Source organism: Falco punctatus, assembly GCF_963210335.1.
Source record: "Falco punctatus genome assembly, chromosome: Z".
Classification (NCBI taxonomy): domain Eukaryota; kingdom Metazoa; phylum Chordata; class Aves; order Falconiformes; family Falconidae; genus Falco; species Falco punctatus.
Window position 1 is genome coordinate 84,663,659 of NC_137586.1, and position 19,367 is coordinate 84,683,025.

The 19,367-nt window shown below is 40.8% G+C and overlaps 1 protein-coding gene across 1 annotated transcript; it reads left to right on the top strand.

Moving 5' to 3' along the window:
• Positions 1-963: 963 nt before the first annotated feature.
• On the top strand, positions 964-19,014 carry LOC308056157 (calpastatin-like; the record flags this gene model as incomplete). The annotated part of the gene is made up of 10 exons (XM_080371075.1): positions 964-1,031; positions 1,380-1,464; positions 2,218-2,265; positions 2,440-2,532; positions 3,098-3,274; positions 4,355-4,477; positions 6,458-6,550; positions 7,401-7,456; positions 12,058-12,122; positions 16,937-19,014. Coding segments are annotated over 9 exons (744 nt in total). The 3' UTR covers positions 12,059-12,122; positions 16,937-19,014.
• Positions 19,015-19,367: the final 353 nt, after the last annotated feature.

The window sequence follows — 19,367 nt, forward strand, 5'->3', positions numbered from 1 at the left end:
TCCTAAATAGGCAAGCTAATGGAGGATATTTACTAATTTCATCACTCATTTCATCCTCTGACTCTCAATTTGTCATAATTTGCTGTGTCAGTTTCTGACATCTCACTTCTTGTATCAGGTAGGTATAGGTTCTCCTTGAAAGTATTCTGCTGCTGCAAGTTTTTTTATTTGTAGTAATTGCCTTGAAAGAGCCTCACATTTATTATCAAGCCCTCCACACACCTCCCAGCACTCAGAAGAAGAGGCACAAATGTAACTGATTATGAATGCAGCAACTTGCCTAATGCTCCCGTAATTGGCTAATACCTTTTACTTCCTTAAGGAATATTCATTCCTGTCTGTACGCGTCTAGATGCTGGGCACAAGGGTCTGCAGGGAACTCGGGGAGGCTGCCAAAAGAAAACTTCCACAGTAGCTCCCTACTGAAAAGTCATCATATCCTGGGATCAGTGCAGACCTCTTGACACATCATTTGGTGGAGTTGGTGGCATAAGGAAACTGATTTGCAAAACAGTGTGCGAATAGAGTTGTATAGAAAGCAGTAAATAATTTTTTGGTTTAGCTTTCAGAAACCTTTGCTCAGTGATACTTGCAGGCAGGATTCACCTGTGCCAGTGTCTGCCTGGGGGATGAAAAGCGTATGAAATAGCAGTGTGTTACAATGCAAAGTAAGCAGCTGAGAGAAGAAATACAGAACACTTAATTCTAATGTGAGTACTGTGCCCAGTTCTGGGCTGCCCAGTTCAAGCGAGACAGGGACCTGCTGGAGAAGGTCCAGCAGAGGGGTAGGAAGCTGATGAGGGGTCAGAGCATCTCCCTGCTGAGGACAGGCTGAGAGAGCTGGGCCTGTGTAGCTGGAGAAGAGAAGGCTGAGAGGGGATCGTATCCATGACTGCAAATATCTTAAGGGCATGTGTCAAAAGGATGGGGCCAGGCTCTTTTTCAGTGGTGCCCAGTGACAGGATGAGGGTCAACGGGCGCAAACTGGAACCCAGCGAGTTTCATCCAAATGTGAGGAAAAACATCTTTACGTTGAGGGTGACATGGCCCTGGCACAGGCTGCCCAGAGGGTTGATTGGGTCTCCTTCTCTGGAGACATTCAGAACCTGCCTGGATGCGATTCTGTGCAACCTGCTCTAGGTGGACCTGCTTTAGCAGGGGGTTGGACCGGGTGATCTCCAGAGGTCCCTTCCAACCCTCCTTCTCAAGAGAAAAGACTCTCATTTGATTTTAATGAAATTTTTGTCTGGTAGTTGGATTGGACCAGAAAGACTAATTTGAATGAGGAGAATGAAGACTTTGAAGGCTTGCTCATATGCATTTCTGTTGGGATGTAGTTATTTGTTTGTCTTAATACTGTTTTGATTTTGCCTGCATAGGAGACAAACAAACAGGAACAACGCAAAAAAACTGGGTGAAGATGTAGAAACAATTCCTCCAGATTACAGATTAACAGAAGAAAAAGTAATTTATTTAATGTGCTTAGTCTTACTTTCATTCCTCAGAATATGTGGATGAAACTGAAATGCCATTTCATTTTGAGACATTGATGTTTAGTTCACCCATTTTTATAGTATATAAACATTCTGGTTGTAGTTTCTGAGTATCTGTCATCTATCGTTAGATGCATACGTAGGCACAGAAGTGGTTTAGATGTAAGTACCTACACATGAATAATTTTGGCTGAGATTAGTGCACTGGAATCTCTCATTAGCTTTTAGTATTTTAGAATTTAATGAATTGTAATTGGTCAAAGCTGTTAAAAACCCCCAATGCTTCAAGGTGGTGTTTTCACAGACATCACCACACAACTCATTTGACATTAACGGGTTGCTAAGGTATAGCCAAGACTTGCACAACACTTGCCATTGTGAAAAGATACAACCTTTCTGGACTTTGCATCTAGGACTACTGTTGACAATCTGGAAGTTGGGAACTTTTATTTATTATGTTATTTCCATGGAGATTGGAACATGAAGCAAGGAAGCTCAGGATCCCACAATGAATCAATTTTCAGCACTCAGATGTTTTTAAATTATAGTATTTTAAATTTTTTTTTTGAGTGGCACCTTGAGTAACAGCAGTAGATGCTAGCAGTTACTAGATAGATCATTCTCTTGTGTTATACTATCTGTCATTCAGTGAATGCTCTCAGAGTGCTCTCGTGCGGTCATTTAAGGAGTACTCGGTTTAATATAAGGGGATTTTTCTTTATAGGGTAAAGATGGAAAACCACTCTTACCAAAACCAGAAGAAAAGCCCCAGGTAAAAACGTGAATATTCAGATAAATGTTCATTCATTAATTACTTACCCTAATGTCAGTAATGTTTCCCAGTCTTCAGTTTAAAAGTGGAGATAGATTGTGTTATCTGATCAATTCTTAGTGTATGAAAAGGCTTAAAAGCCTCTTTTTTTTTTTTTTTTCTTTTTAATGATAGCCTGTGAGTGAAGATGATCTTTTACTGGGTTTGACAGAAGGATTTGCCTGTTCTCCACCATCTTCACCATTGCGTACACCGACTGTATTGAAGGTGTGTATATTTGATTTCTGAAAATTTGTTTTATTTTCAAATTGTTTCAATAATCTTGATATTTTGTTTCATTTAAAGTTTATGTAAACTTTTAAAAGTAGAATTCAGTAACTAAAATTTTGAAATATTTTTTTCAATAAACTAATAGGAGGGTGGGACTAATAATAAGAAAAAAAATCAGTTAAGTTAGCTGCTCTATCTTTTTATCAGTTGCTTGCATAAGTAATGCTGTGCAGTTGATAATTTTACAAGTGTTACTTGGGAATATAGATGGGCTTGGTGAAATTTAGCTCCTCTGAAGGCACATTAAACCTGTCTCTGACTAAAGCTATGCCAGGGTTTAACCCCGTAGTTGAGATGGAAGATTGAAGTTGAACAAACTGAGGTGCAAAACAGTTGCATAGTGCTTCCCAGGAAGAGGTTTCAATCTGAACTAAGTAGAGCTTCTAAGAAAAATGAAAGTCCTAGAAATAAACCGTGTGGGCATTGCATTTTAGATGCATGGAATTTGATGTATATCTTTCTGTCAGTCCTTGGTTAGTAATGAGGCGGTGTCTTGTGTCAGAAAATCAAGAAAGATGAAACGCCTGCAGATTCCTTGGATCTTATCGCTGCTGCTACAGTTCCTTCAGTGCGCTCAGCAGCTCTTCTAGCCTCTACCTCAGTAAGCAACCGCTTCTGTGGATCCTTATCTCAAACTAAGAACTGGCTAATGGGGACGGACCGGAGCATGATCCAGACAGTTTTAGCAGCATAGGCTGTTGCAGAGTTAAATAATTCATTGCTAATACTAGCTGTTGGGGGGGGGGGGGGGGGGGGAGAAAATGTTTCTTCTGTGGGAAAAAAAGTGAGTTTCCAGACCCTTCATGTTCCACTGCCTGTCCTGCCAGAGCTCCGCTCACTGCCGAGGTCCAGCCTGCCTTCGACACCTCCTCACCTGCACTTGGGAAAGGATGTGCCCCGTCCTGTGCTGACTCCTCCAGAGTTCCTGGGGACATCAGAGCACGTGTGCATTTCCCTTTTGTGGGTCGGTGTGGGTTACCTGTGTGCAGGTGTTTTCATTTTTAGGTTTGGGCCCTTAGCCAAGCCACACTTTTCTTTCCCTGGTTATGTAATGAGAACATTTGAAATAACGACAGTGTAGTCATTACCATAGTGCCAAAGTCATCTGTTAAGCTCGTAAAAGGAGTTTAGGGTTAACGAAGTGAGAGGCAGTGCCAAGACCTCCTTTTAATAGCAGAACCTCCCTTCCCGGGGTTCAGTGGGGATGCTGCCTGGCCGGTTGTCTCCGTGTTGATCTGTGCAGTGGGAGCTCCATCTAGTGTTTCCAGACTGGTTTGAAAGCTGGATTTGAAGCTCTATGCTGGGTTTCAGTTGGTTTTAAGGGCTTTTTTTCTAATCCGTTTTTGAATAAAACTGACATGAATTAACAAAAAACCGTACCTAGTATGAAGATAAAAATCTTAAGAAGTTTGTTTTCAGATTGACACTTCCTTAGCAGTTAATCTGCAGTGATAGTGATATTTGCAAAATGAATAGCAATTACCAAACCCAGTAATTTCATAGAACTGTTCACATTAGATCAGTTAATCTTTTGTGTAACAAAAGAAAGCCATTAAAATCCATTCCATAGACCCTTCGTGAAATTATGTTTTCTGTAGGTCTAAACAGTCTGTAATTCTTTCCCCCTGGCTGTCACGTAGCATTGTAATTACAAAGGGAGAGCTGATGGTTCATTGTTAACTGAAGTTGGCAGTTCATTAGCCAATACTTATATTGGTTTGATGAATTATATTATTTTTAGTGACGATTTGCTTTAATGAATGTGTTTATACTTTCTTTGGGCGGAAAGGAGATGGATGAAGCCCTGGATCTCCTGTCTTACTCCCTAGGACAGAGGGAACCTGACCCTGATGATAACAAACCGGTTGTTGAAAAAGTAAAGGTAACAAAACACATTCTGAGGCTTGTGCAGTCTGGGGATAAAAAAAAAAATAAACCAAGCAAAAAACCTCCCCACAATCTCTTGAGATATTTCACTTCGAGATTTATGAGGTTTTCTCCGTGTTGATCTGTGCAGTGGGAGCTCCATCTAGTGTTTCCAGACTGGTTTGAAAGCTGGATTTGAAGCTCTATGCTGGGTTTCAGTTGGTTTTAAGGGCTTTTTTTCTAATCCGTTTTTGAATAAAACTGACATGAATTAACAAAAAACCGCACCTAGTATGAAGATAAAAATCTTAAGAAGTTTGTTTTCAGATTTTTTAATGGTTTTTTTAATGGTATACCGCAATACCACTTACATACTTGCAGAAGTATATGGCTTTCTGTATTTAAATGTGTGTATATATATATATATATATAATATATTGCTATGATTACTAGAAAAAAAACCCTATACTCTTTAAGTTGTCCTACATAACATATCAACCACTCTTCAATCAGATGTATTACTTGTGTGTTTTGTGAAAAATGTTGAATTTGTATGTTAATTAATTCACTTCGATGTGAGTGTTGAAATATTACAGGAAATTTACAAAATTACAAAGAGAAGACACCTGCAAAATAATTAGAATAATATCAGTAAAAGACATTGAAATCAAGTAATTCTAACTATTTTGCAGGTGTCTTCTCTGGCTTTTGTTTCTAAAATTAATTTTGTGGCCTTCTTTTTGTCAAACTTTGATTTTTTTAACCCCACAAATGCCAAGTTCATTGATGAACGTGTTCATCAGTCCCATTTTTAACTTGCTTGTTTCTGCTTGTTTTGTCAGCATTCAGTCTTTCTTCATATAATTGCATGAAGACTTTTCTGCTAATAGAAAATAAGACACGTTTCTGCATAATAGTAGTAGTAATAGTAAATTGGCAACTGAGATACTTCAGGTAAAGGACATAACTGGGGGAAAAAATGAGCAGAAGCTGCCCATGGATAAATGTAGGCTGGAATCTAGAAGGAGATTCTAATCTCAGACCAGGCTCTTGTGTGGAGGTTGTTGCCGGCCTTCAAAACAGATTTGTATAGCCTGGGTAGTGCCGTAGCAAGGGGGTGAATCCTGATGTGCAAGACCTCAGCAACTCCTGTGCTTCATTGGAGCTGGAAGAGCCTAGCTTTCTTCATGTATGGTTTTGTACACAGGCACAGAAAATGCCTTTTAATATTCAAAATACTAAAAAAAAAAAAAGACATCCTTAAAAATGTCTGCATTGACAAATACAAAAATATTCTTCAGCAATATGCCTTAAAACCTACTTGCAGCTAAACCAAGTGTTTTGTTCAGCATGAGTCTGGTGTGTTTGACAGTAATCAAAACAGCTTAAATTGAAAGATGAACATAGCAGAAGGAACGCTTCCCTCCTTGATAGAGTTTTCAGGAGCTTGTGGTGCTCTGCCTTCTAGTTGTGTTGGATTTGAACCTGACTTTGGCTTCTAGGCATGGTGAGATGTGTAGGCCCGTCTTGATCAGTCCAGGTGTGAGGCAGATAGGTGCCCTAGGTTCTGCTAAAGGTACTGACCTTCACAAGGAAGACATTGCAGGAACATAGGTTTTGTGTTAAAAAAATGCATGTTAAAAATAAGTGCATGGATGAGGTTCGATGTGGAAGTATGGAATGGTTCCTTCTAGTCATACTGTTGTAAAGCAGAAATGAAAGTTGACATAACTTATATTTACGTTGTGATGCTGCAGTGGATATATATGTTTAACTTAGTAAATGTGTACACTTACTGAGAGCTAGTAATCTTTAGATTTTTAGGCATGAAACAGACTTCATAGTGAAATAAGTTTGAGATTTTTTTCTGGTGGTTTTAAAATTCTGAATTAAAAAAAAAAGGCATCTGTCCTAAGTTTAATGAGCACTCTGACTTACTGTTTCCTAATATTTCTAATATAAATATTAAAGCTGTTGAAAAATGAATTGCTTTCAGGAAAAGGCTAAATCTGAACACAGAGATAAACTTGGAGAAAGAGATGATACTATTCCACCTGACTATCAAAAACTTCTGGAGTCAAGTGAGCAGGTAAGGAAAAGCTTTGTTAGTCTGTATTTGCAACACTAGAAATTTCACGTATGAGCCAGTCTGCCTACTTCAGAATTACAAGAAGAACAGGGAAGCTTAATAAGTAACTGTGTCTACAATATATATGTTTTAAGGTTGAACATGTAAATATCCTATACTTAGAGTAGCAATGTATAGCCTTGCATGCATTTAATTAAAAAAGAAAAACCAAGAAAAAAGAAAAAAGAAAAAAAGAATTAGGTGAATTTTTTTCAGGTGGACAATCTGAACAAATAAATCACTTTGAACCATCCAGTAGCAACCAATGTCCTGGAGATTCAGCAGTGTAGATTCCAGCTACAGTGGCTCAGCATTTTGGGCACTCCAGAAGATCAGGTGAACATATAGGCTGTCTTTCCTTAAACAGCTTGACTTTATAGTCTGCTTTTAAACAGGTGGTATTTGTAAACTGTGAGTAATGATGCTTATTTATTCCAACTCTTTTTGTTCCAATTTGGGGGACAAAGTGTATGTACAGGTACTTTTACTTTGGCAGTATACCTAAAGCCCTGTAAAACTGCCGTTTGCCTGGAGCACATGACTGCTCTGACAGTGATTTGATCTTTTGTGGCTCAGGAAGCTGTTTTTCCATACATAGAAAGATGCTATCACAAATGTAGTCAAAATAACAGACCATGAAAGATGTCATGTCGTGAACTGACACTGAATGCACAGCATGATAAATAAGTCAGTTCAGAATGGTGCAACTTCCTTGGTAATCTGTAAACTCCCAATGTCATACATAAGTGCTTGTATCCTAAAACTAATCTGACCAGTTCAAAATGAGAATGTAATCTTTCTTCTTCGCAAGGGTAAACCAGAAAAGCCAACAGCAAAGGATGATGTCAAACACAAAGGAAAAAGCTAGTATTTATGATATGTTTGTTTTGTGTTTACTTCATGCTGTGTGCTCTGGTATTTTTTTTTTTCCTAAGTAGTGTCATTGTAGGTTCAAGGCATGATTCATTGCAAATGCTTATAAACGCTGTTGAATGCAGTAGGTAATAGTAACAGCGTGGACAGTAACATTTCTGTGAAGAGTAAATTCACAATAAATAAAGTTTTCATGCACAACTACGCTGTGAATGTTCAGGTCCAGTATTCAAGGAAGTTGTGTATCTTGGAAACCTCAGACAGACATCTCTGTTCTAACATACAAGTAGAGCTCCGGTATGGGGGGTTTTTTGGTTTTTTTGGGTTTTTTTTTTAAGAAAAGGGTAATTAAAGCAGACACAAATTCCTAAACCATTAATTTAACTTGTGGGAAGTATTGTATATTGTATGACTTCAGAATTAAAATTATTGCAGAAGCCTACAGATGATTCTGCAGCTATCAATGTCCTCTCAGGTGACTTTTGTTACTTGTGCAAAGGCTTCTGCTGCACCAAAGCACTCAAAGGTAGGACATTTTTTGCTAATAACTTGCAAAATAAGGTTTTTTACTACTCTGTGAAAATTCCTCACTTTTCTTTGCAATAGCTCAGTTTAGGCGTAGGGTTAGCGAGTTCTGAAGATGCTGTGCAGATGTAGTGATTGTCTTACCTCTGTAATGGAAATTTGATGTGTCTTGCTATGTACTAAACATTCAGAAGAAGGAGGGCATTTGCCGTTTAGCATCTTTTAGAGAGACAAGACAGGCTTGGAGAAGTAATTTGAGCATGGAATTTTGGTAACATATCAGAGTGTCCAAAAACTGTAGAGGCAGAGAAATCTTTCTTCAGTGGTTTTATGCACTACCTAGCAATAGTTGCAGGCTGGAACTGAGAAGCAGTTCAAGAGGGTTTTGCAGAGAGGAATGCTAGGAGTAGAAAAGAGTGTTAGATGTGTTGGGGAAAATAGCAGAGCTGACAAGAAGGAGGAAGAAGGAATGGATTAGAGAGGTCTTGTAATGAGAAATGGACTGTTTATATGTCAAATAATCATCTTGAACACAGCTGACAAACAGCTGTCACACTTTTCTCAGCAAAGTGCTGCACATGCGAGGCTATATGAAATGAACTAGCAGTGGAGACTGCATAAATCTGGAGGTCACCAAGATGAAGAGGGTGTTTGAGAAAGTATGGTGCTGGAAAAGGGCATGAAGAAGGGGACTGAAATTTGGTCCACATGTGAGAAAAATCATTGTCAGACTTGCTTTCTGCTTGCTCTTAACCTGGTGTTTGGTACCTTGAGCTTCAGTGGAGGGAGAGGTCTTGTGTGGCTTTTGAGATATCCATCATGCCACTACAGTCACCTTACATGCTTCCTCAGCAGAGGAGCTCAAGGGCACTCTGGGGCAGCTGGTGGGATATCGGTGCAAAAATCATGAACTCCTTTTGTTTTCTACAAGTGCTTAAGCTAGCTAAGAACCTGTAACTCCCTGTTGTTAGCAAATGGCTTGCATGTGCCAAGCAGAAAGGAGGTTTGGTATTAACTACATTCATGTGCAAGGCCAAGTGCAAGGTCCTGCTCCTGGGTCAGGCAACCCTCGGTACCAGTACAGGCTGGGGGTGAAGGGGTTGAGGGCAGCCCTGCCCAGAAGGACTTGGGGGTGCTGGGGGATGAACAGCTGGACATGAGCTGGCAGTGTGCGCTCGCAGCCCAGAAAGCCAACCGTGTCCTAGGCTGCAGCAGCAGCAGCAGCAAGACTGGCAGGTCAAGGGAGGGGGTTCTGCTGCTCTACTCTGCTCTGGTGAGACCCTCGCTGCAGTGCTGCATCCAGCTTGGGGGTGCTCAGCACAGGAAAGACATGGACCTGTTTGAGCATGTCCAGAGGAGGCCACAAATGGTCAGAGGGATGGAATAGCTCTGCTATGAGGACAGGCTGAGGGAGTTGGGGTTGTTCAGCCTGGAGAAGAGAAGGCTCCAGGGAGACCTTAAAGCAGCCTTTCAGAACTTAAAGGGGGCTTACAAGAAAGATGGGGACAGACTTTTCAGTAGGGCCAGTAGCGACAGGACAAGGGATAGTGGTTTTAAACTAAAGAAGGGTAGATTCAGACTAGACATAAGGAAGATGTATTTTACAATGGTGGTGGTGAAACACTGGCACAGGTTCCTCAGAGAGGTGGGTGGCAGATGCCCCACAGAATCACAGAATCGTGGAACGGGTTGAGATGGAAGGTACCTTGAAGACCATCTAGTCCAACCTGCCTGCCATGGGCAGGGGTACCTTCCATTAGCCCAAGATGCTCAAAGCCCCATCCAAACTGACCCTGAAACACTTCCATGTTTCCCAGGATGGGGGCATGTTTCCCAGAATGTTTCCTATCCCTGGAAACATTCATGGTCAGGTTGGATGGGGCTCTGAGCAACCTGGTCTAGCGGAAGGTGTCCCTGCTTAGTACAGGGAGTTGGATTAGGTGGCCTTCAAAAGTCGCTTCCAACCCAAACCATCCTGTGGTTCTGTGATGTGACATGTCCTATCCTATGCCCTGGTCCTTCACCTGCAGGCAGAGGGAAAGTTACAAACCTATTTGAATGGTGAATAGTTTTGCACTCAGCTGGGTAAAGCAGCTGCCGTTGTCTCATCTGCTACTGACTCCCGCCAGCCTGTCCCTGCCTTTCTCCCGCAGTAGCGACCTGCCCACTTCCTGAAAAGATCTTTGCAAAACCAGTATATTACAAGTAAAAAATTAAATCCCTTGGACAGACACAGTTGTGAAAGAATAACCAGTTCCCAAATGAAATTCTGCGTTAGCTTCCTTAAGCTTATACTACAAGGCACCCAGTTATCAAAAGTGAATTACAATTTTGTCCATCCTTAAAATGTTGATTGTGATTATTTGTGCTTTTATGCTCTGTTTGTTCCTCTCCTGGGGGACAGAGAAGAAGCAGCTTTGAAACTGAAGTTCAAATCAGATGTAATTCCCAGGAGGAAACAGTTTCCAAATAGCTCTCCTGACCACTGCAGTGCTTCCCCTGACACCGAATCTGCAAATGGTGTAAGACAAATTATTGGTGTTTCAAGTGCTGTTTTTACTTGGTTATGAGCTTCAGAATTAAATTTTCCAATACAACATTATTAGTAGTAAATACAAAAATTGCCTGTATATACCAGCTTTCTTACCTGTATATGGTTTCTGGTGCCCCAGTATCCCCAGTATTAAAAAAAGTTCCAGATTCCAACTTGCTGTGGAGTAAGACCAGCAATTACAGGCACATGGAGTTCTCTCTCACCTCAGCAATAACATCTGAAAAAAAAATGTGTTACAGCAGATGACAGAAGTAGGAGCTATCAGTCCTCTGTCCTTTATAACTGTACTCACTGTTTTTTCTTTGGAGTGTAGGACAAAAGTGGGAAGGAAGCCATTGCCACGAAACCAACCCCAAAGACTAAAGGAAAAACCAAAGCCCCTAAAATGGTAGAAACATACATATTATAATACGGATAGTCATGGTAACCAAACACTGTAAACATGAAAGATGGGGAACCGCATTTTGGTTTCATATTACATGGTATTACTTCGGGGAGAATGTTGCATCAATAGGTTGAACTTGATCCATTTTTGTAAGCACGTACATAGGAGAAGAGCACCAGTCTATTTCAAGGGAAATTTTCAGTAAATGGCAGCTGAAATATGTTTCTTTCAAAGAGAGTGTGGTCTTCTATGGGGGGCTCAGTGCATGCTCTACAGGCTTCTCCTTCCTATATTTGCTGACCTAAGAGTCACATTTCATATGCCTACAGCAGCCTCGGGATCCCCATCACTTCTCTCTTTGCTTGACAGTTTTAAGTAACAGCGTTCTAAAAGTGATTCGACTATATTCCTTCAACCACACATTTGGTTCTCAAGTCATTATAATCTATTTAAAAAATGGAATGAAAACCTACATACATTCATAAATAAGTATGCAGAATGAATCTGGTGGGAAAAGGAAGGCAGTTTCTATTTGTAAAAAAAAGAAAACTTTGTTTGGCTTTTATAATCCAGAAATCCAGAAAATGGCTTTAGGCAAGGATGAAACTTCCCCATCACATTGTTTTCTCACAGGATACATCCAGGTAGATGCCTGAATCAGAAGGTGACATCTGCTCTGGAAATTTTGTGTTTCATGTTTCAACTGATGGGATATCTCTTCATTATGAAATTGCCATACATGCCTTTTGTGTTAACACCAGAACTGTCCTAAGATTTTTTAATCTAAAACTGGGGGTGTGCATCTTTTAACTCTTCTCTTGAAGGATTTTTTCATTAATGTTTGAGTTGTGACTGGATCACTAGCACAGGTAAAAGGACATTGAGAAATAGGTATGAAAGAGGTCAGCCACAGCCCTCTTTACCTGAAACAAAGTAAGTGATGGTGGAGAAATGAAAATATATATACACAACAGAAGTTACAAATACTGTTGCTAAACTTTCTGTATTTCAAGTGCAGATCATATTTATGTCTGAACTGTGACTTCCGAGGAGTATCTATCACTGGTTTATTTCAGATTTTAGCTTAGTTCACAGTTTCTTATTATCTCTTGCTTCTCTTGCTCTTTAGAGGAAGGGACAGTCCTCCAGCAGCAAATCTGAGAAGCAGAAAACAAAATAAACATTGACATCACTGGGTGAGTTTTCTTCCTCCTTATTCTCTCAACTACCTCAAAGACAACTCATGCTAGTGCTATTAAAGCTGAGTTTTGGTGACTTGTCTTTTAACTGAACCAAGACATGGTTAGGGATGCTGTTAGACACACCACTTGGAATGACTTTGAACGTCAGTGTTCCTAGGCATGAAAGGTGCAGGAGGGGGCCTGGAAATCAGGACCATAAGTACCAATCAGTTAGCTGAAAGGAACGTGCTCGAGCTTGTAGGCCACAAACCCTGGGAGGACAAGGAGGGTGGATAGGTAACAACCAACAGGGTGAGTCATGCCAAGGAGATGAGGAATAGATGGCACCAAGGAAAAGTAACAGGTTGCTGTTAATTGATGACTGTAAAAACTTACTTAAAGTGTCCTTTGTTTGTAGTTAACCAATCAGGGATTGCCTAGTATGTAATGCTTAGCTTAAAGAACCAATCTGTTTAAAGCACGCAGCTTCTGAACACATATAGCAACTCGTGATTGTGTACAATAAATCGACATCTTGCTTGCAGTAAGCTGCGTCCTGTTTCTCCATCGCAGCAAACTGGTGACCCCGACGTGATGGGTTTATGAACTGCCAGGCTGAGCAGCAGGCTGCGAGTCCCACAGAACGTTGAATGAGCTGCTGAAAGGAAGCAGGAGCCAGCAAGAAGTCCCTCTGGAATTAAGAGGTGAGCTGTGGGAAACATGCGAAATCCCCTATGAAACATGCGTCTTCCCCTACGAGAGACGTATATGGACTCATAAAGGGTCTTCTGGTCAGATCCGGGAGTCGGTGCCTCAATCTTCTCAAATGATGACCCCTATGGTGGTGTCCCGAAGCCTTGGAAGAATAAGGACAGAACTGGTCGATAAAAAGACAGCTTGTGGAAGAGGGCTGTGTTCCGGAGGAGACGTCTTGGCTGAACGATCGTCTTGCTGGGTGGGCCAGGTGGACAATCTAAACCTCGAGGATAACACCTGTATGCATCGAGACAGGTGAGCAGCCAAGAAACTTTAGAGATTTTAAATATTTGAAGAAATTTTAAGAAGTTTTAGAAACCTATACTCATTGAGACAGGCGAGCAGCCAAGGAACTTTAGAGACTTTGAAAGAAATGAAAGTGTGTACATACAGCAGCCAATTGTATGATGCTGCCATGGAGGGGAGCTCCATGTTGGGAATGCATTTAGCACCTTGGTGGCAAATTCTGACTACTCTTCACCAAGTGTGGACTAATTCTGCTAACGGTGCTAAACCAGAGGAAGCTGTAAATTCCACCGACAGCGCGACTCTTCTCAACACACTGTCAGCGATGGCGATTCCGTCCACACCTCCTCTGCCCCCAAAGCTTCTGTCACTGATTGCAGCGACCCTCACAACACAGGACCAAGCACGGGAACAGGACAACTCGGACAATGATTCCATTGACACTGATAAACCTTTTGATCCAGGTCCTATAGATTCAGAAAAGGAGCTAGACCTTGCCCCCCCCCTCCTGCCGCCCGCCTCTCTCGATGCATTGACTGTATTTTTGGGGAGGGTGAAAGGGGGTCTGAGGGATCGGTGGCAGGAATGCAAGTGGGAAACACTTAAGCGAGGGGATTTGGGAGTCGCTATGGCATGTTCAGTATTTTGTCAGACAAATCAACCTGCAGAGTGGCAGCCTGTGCAATACGAGGCTGTTAAAGAGTTAAGCAAAGCAGTGCGGGAAGGGAGGATTCATAATACATTTGTTATTTGTCTCTTCGTAAAGTGATGGCAGAGCCTTATACACTCACGCTGTGTGACCGGAAGTCATTGCTTTGTATGGTACTAACTGATACAGTATATGATGTGGTTATCTGATTTTTGTGGGCTACGTGTAGTGGCCTTGATTGAAAACCTTAATCAGGGAATTGCTGTTAACTATGAGCTGTTGGCTGGAGAAAATAATTGTGCTGATTCTGTGACTCAGACAGGGTATCCCAGGGAGAACGATTTGCAAATGAAGGAGATGGCTATTAAGGCAGTCCGGAGCGGGAGTTTGGGCGAGCCTCTAGTGAGTCGTTTGCCACAGTCTTGCAGGGTCCTAGAGAGTCACTAACTTTAATACTAACTTGATTGATTGGCTTCAAAATATTTTGCAATAAGTCGAGCACGTGGAAGCTCAAGGGTTGCTTTTAAAACAACTAAATGTGATAATGCCAATGAAAATTGTAAACGGGCAACTTTCACAATCGCAACCCCAACATGTGTCAAATGATTGTAACGCAGAACTCACAGCAGACTGTAACTCTCAGGCTGAGTTCTGGAATGCAGCATAACAGATTTTTGCTTCTCTAATCTCTTCTGTAAGAATAGTACACGCTCTTAATTTGCTTAGTAAATTAGGCTGCTAGCTTGCTAAACAAAGTAATATTACAAAGACTATTATTTTTTTTTCTCTGGCTTATTGACAGATGTTGATTATGTCCATCATATGTTGCTACAGAACCGAGTTGCTATTGATTTTTATTATTAGCACAGGGACACAAGTGTGAAGACTTTCATAGGATGTGTTATGTGAATCTGAGTGACCACTGTGAATTAATTCACAAAAGTATACAAAACTTAAAAGCCTTAAACAAAGAATGGCAGCAGAGCCAGGGGCGGGATGCCTTTGGTCTCTTCTCACGGCTGGGAAACTTTGGGCCATGACTCAAAAGTATTACAGGATTTATTATAATTATCTTTAACCACCTTAGTGATGTTTGCCTTATGTCTCCCATGCCTTTTTTCCTGTATTCAGTGTTTAGTTGATTGCAACATTAATCAGGTCATGATCACGCAGCTACACACAGCCTTTGCCTCGTCACAGTTAACAAGCAAAAAAGAGGAGCTAGGTATTGTGAAGGAGACTAGGAAAGATAAACATGGTTATCTAGTGTTTAATAGGTGTCTGCATGCTTGTAGTGATATATAGCCTGGTGGAGCATACAGCTGCGGTTTGTGTCCGGGCTCAGAGATGTAAATAGGGGCTTCTCTGTTATGGTAAAGTGTCTCTGGTTGCATATGTATATGTGTATGTGTATGTGTATGTGTATGTGTATGTGTATGTGTATGTGTATGTATATGTATATGTAAAAGAAAAAAAAAGAAAGAGGGAATGAAGGGAATGAGCCCAGAGGTATGTTCAGAGAAGGCATGCTATGTTTTGAACTTTTTGACTGAACCAGTTCTTGTTTGGTGTGCCCTTCCTTGAAACTGACTGGCAGACATTGTTGCAAACAAGTGAATGTATGTGGGGAATGAAGAATCTTACTGAAAGCCTTGATATTTGGGATAATTGATCACCTCTGTATAATGTTAATCCAAAAGAATCCAAAACTTGATATTGTTTGCACTTTGAGTGTCGATAATTGTTTTTATGTAGATGCTAATGTAGTAGGAGGCTATGATGGGAACGTGTCGCAGCGGTTCTTCTCTTACCCGGAGTAACAGCAGAGAAAGCATTAAAGAGTTAAATCACCTTGTTTGTTAGGCAGTTAAGGATGTGAGTCAAATTTGCCACTGCTTTTTGTTGCTGGCTCAAGGACATGGCTGTGAGGATTTTGATAGTATGTGCTGAACGGATTTTAGGGACCTGATTGCAGCAACATGTTATCAAAATCTGAGAAAATGTCAGCCTTTTTGTCATCAATTCACTCAACTGTCAGTATCGTTTGTTTGCTATTGCCTTGGTTGCCATCATGTTTGCAAGGGCCCTGCAGAACATGATAAACCTGGTACTAGCTGTTCAAAAACAAAAAGGAGAAATTGTAAAATTGTACGGAACAGAGACAGTGGGTTGTTTTGACATTGATAATGCGCAGCTGTGGCCTTGCTTTGGTGATGTGGAGCTGAGATCCTGCAGCAAAGAGGTAAATAACTTTAAGGGAGTATGAGAAGAAACTAGGATGAGACAGAAACAAAGGAGGAATGTGATCTCACCTCTAGAAGATAAGGAAACAGCACGAACAGTAGAGAGTAGCCTATAGTGAAGAGCGCTAAGGAACGTGTTGTATGAATTTGACTGATCGCTCAAACTCCATTCATAAGCAGCTCACAGAGTTGAGAAAAAACGTACAGGCCATAAAGGTTGAGAACGGGTTAATGGACTGGCTTTCAGGCCTTGGGTTAGGGGGCTGGTTACAAAATATAATCAAAGGAGCATTGATGGTATTGACAGTATTGCTGGTTTCAGTATTATGTGTTCCTTGTTTGTTTCAATGCTTACAATGAGTAATGAGTAACTTGACCGAACGCATGTTTAAAACAAATGGGATTTGGATTGCTCAAAACCAAGAAGGGGGAGATGCAGGAGGGCCTGGAAATCAGGGCCATAAGTACCAATCAGTTAGCTGAAAGGAACGTGCTCGAGCTTGTAGGCCACAAACCCTGGGAGGACAAGGAGGGTGGATAGGTAACAACCAACAGGGTGAGTCATGCCGAGAAAAAATAAGGAGATTAGGAACAGATGGCGCCAAGGAAAAGTAACAGGTTGCTGTTAATTGATGACTGTAAAAACTTACTTAAAGTGTCCTTTGTTTGTAGTTAACCAATTAGGGATTGCCTAGTATGTAATGCTTAGCTTAAAGAACCCATCTGTTTAAAGAGCGCAGCTTCTGAACACATATATAAACTTGTGATTGTGTACAATAAATCGACATCTTGCTTGCATCAAGCAGCGGCCCCTCTCTCTATCGCAGCAGAAAGGGCCTTTTATTTTTCTTTTATTTTTCTTTTTTTTTTTTTTTTTTTTGTCACACACTTTGTACAGTTTGTAAGAATTGCTTCACATAGGTAAATTCTTTCAGGTTAATGTAACGGAAGATTCCAAGGCATGACATACTGCTTCCCTAGTAAGACCCTTTTTACAGAGCAATGAAACCAAGCACATCTCAATCGTTTTTATCTTTAGGACAGTGAGTTTATGTCATTATTTCTGCACCAGGCTAATTTTGGAACAGCGTCCAGAACAGATACAGAAAGTCCCACAGCTAAGCTGGCAGGTATAGCAGGTTTCAGTGTTCTGCTCTCAGCTTTCCTGGCACAAACACAGCCTGGTTCTGTGCACATGTTCCACTGCCACCATGTACTTCTTTGTACTTAGCTCGATCACATGCTTAATGTCAGAGTAAGTAATTAAAGTCTTTTGTCATCATCATGGAAGTATTCATGTAACTACACTTTGGTGCTTGGTCCAAGTGCTTCAGGCTGGAGGGTTTCCTGGGGTGTGGAGAGAGGCAAGAGCGCATCCAGTGCTGGGCTCTGTCCACCCACATGCCAGCCAGGAGGGTCCAAGTTCTGTCATTCTAAACAACCTGTAGAGGAGCCTCTCTTCTCCGACTACTGAGGTGGTCCTGGCTCCTCTGAGGCAATGAGTAACCATATGCAGCAAAATCCCCTGTGAAGATTTGGCAGCTGGCTTCAAATGGACAAGACAGAGATGCATCGTTACCCTACATCTGCAGTGGGCTTCTACCCTTACTGCGGTGTTGCTTTCAAACAATAGCAAATGCCTTGTGGTATTAGGTATTTCAGGATTTCTTTCTGTCACTATAGACTTAGGATTGCAGATGTATTTTGTGAGGTTTTTTTCAAGTTAAAGAAGATAAACACTCTTAACTGTTTTACTTTCTCTTCCTTTCAGGATCTTGGCATCTTCCTGCTGGTGGATAATTATTCTTGGTGAACAAAAGCTGATGCAAAAAGCATGTGGTTTTTCTGGGTGGGTTTTGTACAGTGGTACTTGATGGACTTTGTTCATATTTTTTTTTCTCCAGTAGTACACTAAGATGGCTTTTTTCTTTTTCCATAGCCATTCATTTTATTATATTCATATACTTTGATTTTCATGTAATTTTCTTCAGTTTTCAAAGAGAAAGAATGCTTTATATTTGCAAGAAAATATTTCATAAATCAATAGCAATGCCAAAAAAAACTTCTAAAAAATTTTAAAATCTAAAAAAAAATTAATAAGATTCTTCAGACTTTTGCACATAATCACATACTGCCTGTAAATCTCAAGATTTTTTATGTGCTAGCATTTTTAACATAGCAGTGAATGAATACATTAAGTATTCTGGAATATAATAAGCTTTAGCTACCGTCAGCCCACCTCAGCCTGGCTGTGCAGCTTTTCTCAAGCCAGTTCCTGCTGATAACACCATAGGCAAGCTGTGGGTAGCTAAAGAATGAAAAACTGAGGATTAACTGCTTCAAGGGCATCTAGTAGTCAGATAAGGATTTTAGTGGGTTTGTTTTATTTCCAGTCCTATCTGTACTGTTACATCGTTAATGTAGGAGTCTCTTGGCCTGAACAGATACAAATCCTAGCGTAATAACCACACTGTTACAATCATGGAAGAGGAGATAAAGAAGGCATGTGAGCCTTAGCAGAGATCTGAGAAGGTCAGGTCAACAGGCACTTTATCTTATTTTATTTTGCACTGTTTCTAATCTTTGCTTCTGTTCCTGGCACTCTAGAAGGGAACACAGAAAACAGGGCAGAAATTAATGCCATGAGGACCAATGTCGCATTCAACCTGCTCTGCAAGAGAACAGGCAAGAGCAGGCACCTCTCATTAGGCTGCTGCAGACAGGGCTGTTGCGACAGAGGTGTGCCAAGTGCCTCTGTGTATTTTTGTCTGTCTTCATAACCTGCAGAAACATCTTTTTGCACATCCTTAGACAAGTACTGCTTCACCATTAGCTTGCTGAGGAAGGACATACCAGTGTTTGTACCGATGCCAAAATCTGACTCTAGTATGTAGCCTTGCAGACAGAGACAGCCCGGAGATTTAAGTTGGGGATATTTAGACTTCTGACTATATTCCGTAGTCTGTACTCAGAACCTCTGTTCACACTAATAAAAGTTTTTATGAGTGCATGATGATGATCATAACTTTTCATTCATGATTGCTGTTATCTGAATAGCTACTGTAAGACAAAAGAAACCCTAGAAATAATGAAAAAAAACCCCAAAGGTCATATTAAAACTGAATGTGTTTAAAAAAACCACTTGCAAAATACATCAGTGATACTTCATAAAGGCCCTCACAATCTGATCAAGATCCAACTACAGTTTTTCCCCCTTTCCTTTGGTTTTCAAAGCTGTATCGCAGTTAACTAGGACCAAATTTAACCTGTGGACTTCCACTGTTTAGGGAAGCAGCTAAACAATTAAGACATAAGCACAAGAGTTTTCAGAAAGGAAGCAATTACTTTTCTGAAAAAATCCAGTTA